Source organism: Anomaloglossus baeobatrachus, chromosome 7, assembly GCF_048569485.1.
Source record: "Anomaloglossus baeobatrachus isolate aAnoBae1 chromosome 7, aAnoBae1.hap1, whole genome shotgun sequence".
NCBI classification, from domain to species: domain Eukaryota; kingdom Metazoa; phylum Chordata; class Amphibia; order Anura; family Aromobatidae; genus Anomaloglossus; species Anomaloglossus baeobatrachus.
Window position 1 is genome coordinate 13,563,524 of NC_134359.1, and position 11,401 is coordinate 13,574,924.

Below are 11,401 nucleotides of genomic sequence, written 5' to 3' on the forward strand. Positions count from 1 at the left end.
CAGGATCAGTAATGTATGTACACAGTGACTGCACCAGCAGAATAGTGAGTGCAGCTCTGGAGTATAATACCGGATGTAACTCAGTATAAGTAATGTATTGTATGTACATAGTGACTGCACCAGGAGAGTAGTGCGTGCAGCTCTGGAGTATAATACAGGATGTAATGCAGGATCAGTAATGTAATGTATGTACACAGTGACGGCACCAGCAGAATAGTGAGTGCAGCTCTGGAGTATAATACAGGAGGTAACTCAGGATCAGTAATGTATGTACACAGTGACTACACCAGCAGAATAGTGAGTGCAGCTCTGGAGTATAATACAGGAGGTAACTCAGGATCAGTAATGTGTATACACAGTGACTGCACCAGCAGAATAGTGAGTGCAGCTCTGGAGCATAATACAGGAGGTAAATCAGGATCAGTAATGTATGTACACAGTGACTGCACCAGCAGAATAGTGAGTGCAGCTCTGGAGTATAATACCGGATGTAACTCAGTATAAGTAATGTATTGTATGTACATAGTGACTGCACCAGGAGAGTAGTGCGTGCAGCTCTGGAGTATAATACAGGATGTAATGCAGGATCAGTAATGTAATGTATGTACACAGTGACGGCACCAGCAGAATAGTGAGTGCAGCTCTGGAGTATAATACAGGAGGTAACTCAGGATCAGTAATGTATGTACACAGTGACTACACCAGCAGAATAGTGAGTGCAGCTCTGGAGTATAATACAGGAGGTAACTCAGGATCAGTAATGTGTATACACAGTGACTGCACCAGCAGAATAGTGAGTGCAGCTCTGGAGCATAATACAGGAGGTAAATCAGGATCAGTAATGTATGTACACAGTGACTGCACCAGCAGAATAGTGAGTGCAGCTCTGGAGTATAATACCGGATGTAACTCAGTATAAGTAATGTATTGTATGTACATAGTGACTGCACCAGGAGAGTAGTGCGTGCAGCTCTGGAGTATAATACAGGATGTAATGCAGGATCAGTAATGTAATGTATGTACACAGTGACTGCACCAGGAGAGTAGTGAGTGCAGCTCTGGAGTATAATACAGGAGGTAACTCAGGATCAGTAATGTAATATATGTACACCTTGACTGCACCAGCAGAATAGTGAGTGCAGCTCTAGAGTATAATACAGGAGGTAACTCAGGATCAGTAATGTAATATATGTACACCTTGACTGCACAAGCAGAATAGTGAGTGCAGCTCTGGAGTATAATACAGGAGGTAACTCAGGATCAGTGATGTCATATTTCAGACAGTGGCTGTACATTTCTGCGGGTCACATATAATGGGCGCACGCTCCTGTTGTGAATGTTTCTTGGATTATGACGTGTGAACGTTCCTTCTCAGCAGTGCGAGGAGGGAGCTTTTCACGTCTTCTCTCGCTCAGACCTTTCCTCAGCGCGAAGCTTTGGAGGAAGAAGTGAGAACTCGGGAGCAGCTTCTGACGGTGACAAAGAAAATAGAGAGATTAAGCGACACTCGGGGCGCGGAGTCCTGGTAATCCTCTCCTCTTTTTGTATTTTGTGGCTTGTTCCGATTCTGGGGTGAATTGCGTTACACTGTGCGGATCATCCACTGCTGATAGTGGCTGGAATAGAAATCCTCGCTCAGCCTCTATAGACTAGGTGCTGTGTACACAGAAATACCCAGCAGTGTAAAGCATGGCGCAGATATGAGCACTACAGGGTGGGTGGCAGGTTCCTTTACCCTTCAGATGCCAGTGCTACTAAGCTAAAGTTACTGATCATAGTTGATTTCCCTCATAGAGCAAAGCTGCAGTGTAAAGCAAGGGAGAGCTTTCTTTTTAGACTCTGAGATTATTTTAAAGTTTTTAAGGTTGAAGGTCGACTCAGGTTCATCAAGTTCAACCCATGACCGATTGAGAGGAAGGCAAAATCCCCATGGGGCAGATACCTATAGCTCCATATTAGCGGAAAAATCCCTCCCTGACTCCACATTCAGCAATCAGACTCGTTCTCTGGATCAACGTCCACAGAATCTAGTGCGCATAACCAGTAATATATTTTTCAATAAAGGCATCCAGGCCTCTCTTAAATTTTAGTAGTGAATCAACCATTACAACATCATGTGGCAGAGATTTCTACAGTCTCACTGCTCTTACAATAAATAATCCTAGTACCACTGCTCTTACAGTAAAGAATCCTTGTATCATTGCTCTTACAGTAAAAAATCCTAGTATCACTGCTCTTACAGTAAAGAATCCTAGTATCACTGCTCTTTCAGTAAAGAATCTTAGTATCACTGCTCTTACAGTAAAGAATCCTAGTATCACTGCTCTACAGTAAAGAATCCTAGTATCACTGCTCTTACAGTAAAGAATCCTAGTATCACTGCTCTACAGTAAAGAATCCATAGCCTCACTGCTCTTACAGTAAAGAATCCTAGTATCACTGCTCTACAGTAAAGAATCCATAGCCTCACTGCTCTTACAGTAAAGAATCCAAGTATCACTGCTCTTACAGTAAAGAATCCTAGTATCACTGCTCTTACAGTAAAGAATCCTAGTATCACTGCTCTACAGTAAAGAATCCTAGTATCACTGCTCTTACAATAAAGAATCCTAGTATCACTGCTCTTACAGTAAAGAATCCTAGTATCACTGCTCTACAGTAAAGAATCCTAGTATCACTGCTCTTACAGTAAAGAATCCTAGTATCACTGCTCTACAGTAAAGAATCCATAGCCTCACTGCTCTTACAGTAAAGAATCCAAGTATCACTGCTCTTACAGTAAAGAATCCTAGTATCACTGCTCTTACAGTAAAGAATCCTAGTATCACTGCTCTTACAGTAAAGAATCCTAGTATCACTGCTCTTACAGTAAAGAATCCTAGTATCACTGCTCTTACAGTAAAGAATCCTAGTATCACTGCTCTACAGTAAAGAATCCTAGTATCACTGCTCTTACAATAAAGAATCCTAGTATCACTGCTCTTACAGTAAAGAATCCTAGTATCACTGCTCTACAGTAAAGAATCCTAGTATCACTGCTCTTACAGTAAAGAATCCTAGTATCACTGCTCTACAGTAAAGAATCCATAGCCTCACTGCTCTTACAGTAAAGAATCCTAGTATCACTGCTCTACAGTAAAGAATCCATAGCCTCACTGCTCTTACAGTAAAGAATCCTAGTATCACTGCTCTTACAGTAAAGAATCCTAGTATCACTGCTCTTACAGTAAAAAATCCTAGTATCACTGCTCTACAGTAAAGAATCCTAGTATCACTGCTTTTACAGTAAAGAATCCTAGTATCACTGCTCTACAGTAAAGAATCCTAGTATTACTGCTCTACAGTAAAGAATCCTAGTATCACTGCTCTTACAGTAAAGAATCCTAGTATCACTGCTCTTACAGTAAAGAATCCTAGTATCACTGCTCTACAGTAAAGAATCCTAGTATTACTGCTCTTACAGTAAAGAATCCTAGTATCACTGCTCTTACAGTAAAGAATCCTAGTATCACTGCTCTTTCAGTAAAGAATCCTAGTATTACTGCTCTTACAGTAAAGAATCCTAGTATCACTGCTCTTACAGTAAAGAATCCTAGTATTACTGCTCTTACAGTAAAGAATCCTAGTATTACTGCTCTTACAGTAAAGAATCCTAGTATCACTGCTCTTTCAGTAAAGAATCTTAGTATCACTGCTCTTACAGTAAAGAATCTGTATCTGTGATTATGATTAAACCTCCTTTCCTCTGTAGTGGATTCCTCCTTGTCCCTGTTGCAGGCCTAGGTGTAAAAAGCTCATTATACAGGTCTCTGTACTGTCCCCTCATATATTTGTACATTGTAATAAGATCGCCCCTAAGCCTTCATTTTTCCAAGTTTAATAACCCCAAGTTTAAAAACCCGTTTTCTGCATTATCCCCATTCCTCTAATAGTGTTGGTCGCTCTTCTCTGCTCCCGCTCTAGTTCAGCTATATTCTTATACACCGGGGACCAAAATTGTGCCCAATATATGTGTGGTCGCACTTGTGTAAAATTATGTTCTCATGAGAGCGCTGGCACTCACAGAAGATGAGCATTTCTGCTGATCAGAGCGATGCTGCTCTGATCAGCAGAAATCCATAGGCGATCGTTCAGTGCAGTGATAAAGTCTCCTAGGGGGACTAGGAAAATATGTAAAAAAAAAAATGTTTTTTTAAAAATATGAAAAAATAAAAGTTCAAATCCTCCCACTTTTGCCCATTTGAAAATTAAAGTTAAAATAATAAAAAATAAATAAATTAATTAATCTGATCGGTACACGGCGTGGCGAGAAAAAAATTCCAAATGCCAAAATTATGTATTTTGGTCGCTGCAACTTTATTTTTACAATACAATAACATGCGATCAAAACATCGATCTACACAAAAATGGTATCACTAAAAAAGTCAGCTCAGGACGCAACAAATAATCTGCCCCTGAGCCCCAGATCCCGAAACATGAGAACGCTGCGGGTCACGGAAAATGGTGACAAAAGCGCTATATTTTAGGGGACAAATTTCAGAATTTTTTCACCCCATAGATAAAAGTAAACCTATACATGTTTGGTGTCTACGAACTCGCACCGATCTGAGGCATCGCACCCACACATCAGTGTTACCATATAGTGAGCAGCGTGAATAAAAAATCCCAAAAAAACATTGTGTAATTGCACTTTTTTCACTATTTCTCCACATTTGGAATTTTTTTCCCGTTTTCCGGGCCGGGGATTTATCATCTTTAGTGATTTTGAGGCGGCGGCGTCCGTCCTGCCCGGTTATCAGGTGACCTTTATGGGGAATTTATAGTCTCCAGATCTCGTCATCTGTCGTGGGATTTTCTTGTATAAATACTGTAGAGAATAAGCCGGGGTCCACACGATCATTCTATTAGTTTTGAATATTTTGGATTATTGTTACTTCTCTGGCAGCGAGTCTCTGCCTCAATCTTTGCTGCTTTGATTTCTTTTTTACAGAATTTTATTACATTTTCTATAATTATTTAATGTCTCCTCTTACTTTAATTCTCTAAACTTTTTCTTTGTCATTTATTGAGCCCCTCTCACCCGTGGCTCCCTTGCATGCCCCGCAGTCCCCTCACATCTGCGCTCCCTCGCATGCCCCGCAGCCCCCTCACATCTGCGCTCCCTCGCATGCCCCACAGCCCCCTCACATCTGCGCTCCCTCGCATGCCCCGCAGCCCCCTCACATCTGCGCTCCCTCGCATGCCCCGTGCCCCCCTCACATCTGCGCTCCCTCACATGGCCCGTGCCCCCTCACATCTACGGCTTCCTCGCATGCCCCGCAGCCCCGCAGCCCCCTCACATCTGCGGCTTCCTCGCATGCCCCGTGCCCCCTCACATCTGCGCTCCCTCGCATGCCCCGCAGCCCCCTCACATCTGCGGCTTCCTCACATGCCCCGTGCCCACCTCACATCTGCGCTCCCTCACATGCCCCGTGCCCCCCTCACATCTGCGGCTTCCTCACATGCCCCGTGCCCCCCTCACATCTGCGGCTTCCTCGCATGCCCCGCAGCCCCCTCACATCTGCGCTCCCTCACATGGCCCGTGCCCCCTCACATCTACGGCTTCCTCGCATGCCCCGCAGCCCCCTCACATCTGCGGCTTCCTCGCATGCCCCGTGCCCCCTCACATCTGCGCTCCCTCGCATGCCCCGCAGCCCCCTCACATCTGCGGCTTCCTCACATGCCCCGTGCCCACCTCACATCTGCGCTCCCTCACATGCCCCGTGCCCCCCTCACATCTGCGGCTTCCTCACATGCCCCGTGCCCCCCTCACATCTGCGGCTTCCTCGCATGTCCCGCAGCCCCCTCACATCTGCGGCTTCCTCGCATTCCCCGTGCCCCCCTCACATCTGCGCTCCCTCACATGCCCCGTGCCCCCCTCACATCTGCGCTCCCTCGCATGCCCCGCAACCCCTTCACATCTGCGCTCCCTCGCATGCCCCGCAGCCCCCTCACATCTGCGCTCCCTCGCATGCCCCGCAGCCCCCTCACATCTGCGCTCCCTCGCATGCCCCGCAGCCCCCCTCACATCTGCGGCTTCCTCACATTCCCCGTGCCCCCCTCACATCTGCGGCTTCCTCACATTCCCCGTGCCCCCCTCACATCTGCGGCTTCCTCACATGCCCCGCAGCCCCCTCACATCTGCGGCTTCCTCGCATGCCCCGCAGCCCCCTCACATCTGCGGCTTCCTCGCATTCCCCGTGCCCCCCTCACATCTGCGCTCCCTCACATGCCCCGTGCCCCCCTCACATTTGCGCTCCCTCGCATGCCCCGCAGCCCCCTCACATCTGCGCTCCCTCACATGCCCCGTGCCCCCCTCACATCTGCGGCTTCCTCACATTCCCCGTGCCCCCCTCACATCTGCGGCTTCCTCACATTCCCCGTGCCCCCCCTCACATCTGCGCTCCCTCACATTCCCCGTGCCCCCTCACATCTGCGCTCCCTCACATTCCCCGTGCCCCCTCACATCTGCGCTCCCTCACATTCCCCGTGCCCCCTCACATCTGCGCTCCCTCACATGCCCCGCAGCCCCCTCACATCTGCGGCTTCCTCACATTCCCCGTGCCCCCCTCACATCTGCGCTCCCTCACATGCCCCGCAGCCCCCTCACATCTGCGGCTTCCTCACATGCCCCGCAGCCCCCCTCACATCTGCGGCTTCCTCACATGCCCCGTGCCCCCTCACATCTCCGCTCCCTCACATTCCCCGTGCCCCCCTCACATCTGCGGCTTCCTCACATGCCCCGTACCCCCTCACATCTGCGCTCCCTCACATGGCCCGTGCCCCCTCACATCTGCGGCTTCCTCGCACACCCTGTGCCCCCCTCACATCTGCGGCTTCCTCGCACACCCCGCAGCCCCCCTCACATCTGCGGCTTCCTCGCATGTCCCGCAGCCCCCCTCACATCTGCGCTCCCTCGCATGTCCCCGCAGCCCCCTCACATCTGCACTCCCTCGCATGCCCCGCAGCCCCCTCACATCTGCGCTCCCTCGCATGCCCCGTGCCCCCTCACATCTGCGGCTTCCTCGCACACCCCGTGGCCCCCTCACATCTGCGCTCCCTCACATGGCCCGTGCCCCCTCACATCTGCGCTCCCTCGCATGTCCCGCAGCCCCCTCACATTTGCGGCTTCCTCGCACACCCCGTGGCCCCCTCACATTTGCGAGATTTCCTCCCAGTGTAATTTATACTGGCCGGCAGACATGGGTGGGATCACGAGGCGATCACGTTGGTCACTCCTGTCTTTTTTCTGCAGTGGAGCCTTAAAAATGCGACTGATGGAAGCAGAAGGTGTCCGGGCGTCCTGCCGTCATCTGGAGAAGAGCTTCCAGGAAAAGCTGGAGACTCTGAGGGCGACGCTGGGAAAATCCGAAGCTCAACTGGGAGAAACAATGGCTGAGCTACAGACGGGTGAGATACGCGGGGGGGATGGCTGAGCTACAGACGGGTGAGATACACGGGGGGGATGGCTGAGCTACAGACGGGTGAGATACACGGGGGGGTGACGGCCGAGCTACAGACGGGTGAGATACACGGGGGGGATGACTGAGCTACAGACAGGTGAGATACACGGGGGGGATGGCTGAGCTACAGACGGGTGAGATACACGGGGGGGATGACTGAGCTACAGACGGGTGAGATACACGGGGGGGATGGCTGAGCTACAGACGGGTGAGATACACGGGGGGGATGACTGAGCTACAGACGGGTGAGATACACGGGGGGGATGGCTGAGCTACAGACGGGTGAGATACACGGGGGGGATGGCTGAGCTACAGACGGGTGAGATACACGGGGGGGGTGACGGCCGAGCTACAGACGGGTGAGATACACGGGGGGGATGACTGAGCTACAGACGGGTGAGATACACGGGGGGGAATGGCTGAGCTACAGACGGGTGAGATACACGGGGGGGAATGGCTGAGCTACAGACGGGTGAGATACACGAGGGGGTGACGGCTGAGCTACAGACGGGTGAGATACACGAGGGGGTGACGGCTGAGCTACAGACGGGTGAGATACACGGGGGGGTGACGGCCGAGCTTCAGACGGGTGAGATACACAGGGGGGGGGTGATGGCTGAGCTACAGACGGGTGAGATACACGAGGGGGTGACGGCTGAGCTACAGACGGGTGAGATACACGAGGGGGTGACGGCTGAGCTACAGACGGGTGAGATACACGAGGGGGTGACGGCTGAGCTACAGACGGGTGAGATACACGGGGGGGTGACGGCCGAGCTTCAGACGGGTGAGATACACGGGGGGGGTGATGGCTGAGCTACAGACGGGTGAGATACACGGGGGCGCAATGGCTGAGCTACAGACGGGTGAGATACACGGGGGGGTGATGGCTGAGCTACAGACTGGTGAGATACACGGGGGCGCGATGGCTGAGCTACAGACGGGTGAGATACACGGGGGGGGTGATGGCTGAGCTACAGACGGGTGAGATACACGGGGGCGCGATGGCTGAGCTACAGACGGGTGAGATACACGGGGGAGTGATGGCTGAGCTATAGACTGGTGAGATACACGGGGGCGCGATGGCTGAGCTACAGACGGGTGAGATACACGGGGGGGGTGATGGCTGAGCTACAGACTGGTGAGATACACGGGGGCGCGATGGCTGAGCTACAGACGGGTGAGATACAGGGGGGGAATGGCTGAGCTACAGACGGGTGAGATACACGGGGGGGATGGCTGAGCTACAGACGGGTGAGATACACGGGGGGGTGATGGCTGAGCTACAGACGGGTGAGATACACGGGGGGGTGATGGCTGAGCTACAGACGGGTGAGATACACGAGGGGGTGACGGCTGAGATACAGACGGGTGAGATACACAGGGGGGGGGTGATGGCTGAGCTACAGACGGGTGAGATACACGGGGGCGCGATGGCTGAGCTACAGACGGGTGAGATACACGGGGGGGTGATGGCTGAGCTACAGACTGGTGAGATACACGGGGGCGCGATGGCTGAGCTACAGACGGGTGAGATACACGGGGGCGCGATGGCTGAGCTACAGACGGGTGAGATACACGGGGGGGTGATGGCTGAGCTACAGATGGGTGAGATACAGGGGGGGAATGGCTGAGCTACAGACGGGTGAGATACACGGGGGGGATGGCTGAGCTACAGACGGGTGAGATACACGGGGGGGTGATGGCTGAGCTACAGACGGGTGAGATACACGAGGGGGTGACTGCTGAGCTACAGACGGGTGAGATACACAGGGGGGGTGACGGCCGAGCTTCAGACGGGTGAGATACACAGGGGGGGGGGTGATGGCTGAGCTACAGACGGGTGAGATACACGGGGGCGCGATGGCTGAGCTACAGACGGGTGAGATACACGGGGGGGGCGATGGCTGAGCTTCAGACTGGTGAGATACACTGGGGCGCGATGGCTGAGCTACAGACTGGTGAGATACACGGGGGGGCGATTGCTGAGCTACAGACAGATAAGATACACGGGGACAATGGCTAAGCTACAGACTGGTGAGATACACGGGAGGGATGATGGCTGAACTTCATACTGATGAGATACACGGGGGGTACAAAGGATGAGCTACATACAGTGAGAAACACAGGGGTGACTAGTTGAGAGGATACACAGGGGGAATGGTGCATTGTGGACAGCTGAGATACACAGGTAACGAAGGCTGAGCTACAGACTGGTGACAAAGGCGAGGTACAGATGGCTGAGATGCACAGGGATACTTCGGATACTCCGTCTTGCACCAATCACTGTTAGACCAGGAGTTTTTTCTCTCACGTTTCAGTGGAGTCGGAGCTTCTTGCTGTACAGACCAGAGTCTCTGCGCAGCGGCCGGCACAGGAGGAGGCTGCGCAGGTGATCAGCGCCTGTATGGCGGAGATGGGCTTACTGCCGGCAGAAAAACAGCGCAAGAACTGACTACGAGGTGCGAGGGGTGCGACTGCCGGGGTCCTGTGTGTAGAGGTGTCTGTGTGTCCCCCCAACAGCAGAGCTGGTGGTCTCAGATTGTCCTGGGTTGTGGTGGTCCGCTGCGGCCTGTGCTGTGCACTGATACACTGAAGCCCGTGGATCTTAGTGAGGCCTTGTGTTACTGTCCTCTCCTTATATGTGTGTGAATATGGATTTACTTTACTTACTGATATTTTTCTGTTTTTTTCCCCCCAGTTTTAGGGATTTACCTCCATCATGCCGCCGCTCCCTGCACCCCCCAGACTGACGCTCATCACTGCCCGGGCCTTGGGGCAGTTTCTCCAACAACCCTCCGCTTTATTCATTATAATTGTAATTTAATGCAATGGAGATTTCATAGATCACAGTCACAGCGAAGACTGAAAGACAATATGTACTGTGCAATCCCAGCTCCGACCAGCAGGGGGCGCCTGGCCCTAATGTAAGGAGACCTGCAGAGTGCAATCCCAGCTCCGACCAGCAGGGGGCGCCTGGCCCTAATGTAAGGAGACCTGCAGAGTGCAATCCCAGCTCCGACCAGCAGGGGGCGCCTGGCCCTAATGTAAGGAGGCCTGCAGAATGCAATCCCAGCTCCGACCAGCAGGGGGCGCCTGGCCCTAATGTAAGGAGGCCTGCAGAGTGCAATCCCAGCTCCGACCAGCAGGGGGCGCCTGGCCCTAATGTAAGGAGGCCTGCAGAGTGCAATCCCAGCTCCGACCAGCAGGGGGCGCCTGGCCCTAATGTAAGGAGGCCTGCAGAATGCAATCCCAGCTCCGACCAGCAGGGGGCGCCTGGCCCTAATGTAAGGAGGCCTGCAGAATGCAATCCCAGCTCCGACCAGCAGGGGGCGCCTGGCCCTAATGTAAGGAGGCCTGCAGAGTGCAATCCCAGCTCCGACCAGCAGGGGGCGCCTGGCCCTAATGTAAGGAGGCCTGTAGGGTGAAGGAGCTGACACTTGTGGCGTCTTCTGTCTCCGGACTGGTCGCATTGTCCAGGATGCCGCGTGTATATACTGTATATATACTGTATGTATATATATATATATATATATATATATATATATATATATGTATATATATATATGTGTGTATATATATATGTATGTGTATATATATATATATATATATATATATATATATATATATATATATATATATATATAATATATATAAAATCTGCCCTGTGTAAACTAATCAAGGACATGATATATTGTATGTGATAATAAAATGTATGGATCATGGACTATAAAGCCTCTGTCTTTCCATAGGGAAAATGTGTCCTACCTTTATATTGTTACATATACTATATATCAAAAAGAAGAGCTGCAGTGTAAAGTATCGGCCCTAAAGGGAAGAGCTGGTTACTTGTTCCTGGGGAGTCCGGCCTTTCTGACTCCTTTTTATGAGTCCTCCCC

At 51.3% G+C, this 11,401-nt stretch overlaps 1 protein-coding gene across 2 annotated transcripts in view; it reads left to right on the forward strand.

The window, feature by feature from the left end:
• The window catches only part of LOC142245800 (uncharacterized), a 17,172-nt gene extending 6,118 nt beyond the window's left edge, over nucleotides 1-11,054 (forward strand). The window contains exons 4-7 of one of the 2 annotated variants that reach the window (XM_075318768.1): nucleotides 1,379-1,525; nucleotides 7,295-7,449; nucleotides 9,824-9,964; nucleotides 10,204-11,054. In XM_075318768.1, coding sequence (XP_075174883.1) covers nucleotides 1,379-1,525; nucleotides 7,295-7,449; nucleotides 9,824-9,957 — 436 coding nt within the window. In that variant the 3' untranslated portion in view covers nucleotides 9,958-9,964; nucleotides 10,204-11,054. Of the gene's footprint in view, nucleotides 1-1,375; nucleotides 1,526-7,294; nucleotides 7,450-9,823; nucleotides 9,965-10,203 lie in introns of both variants that reach the window. The other variant, XM_075318767.1, reaches the window with a different exon arrangement.
• Nucleotides 11,055-11,401: the final 347 nt, after the last annotated feature.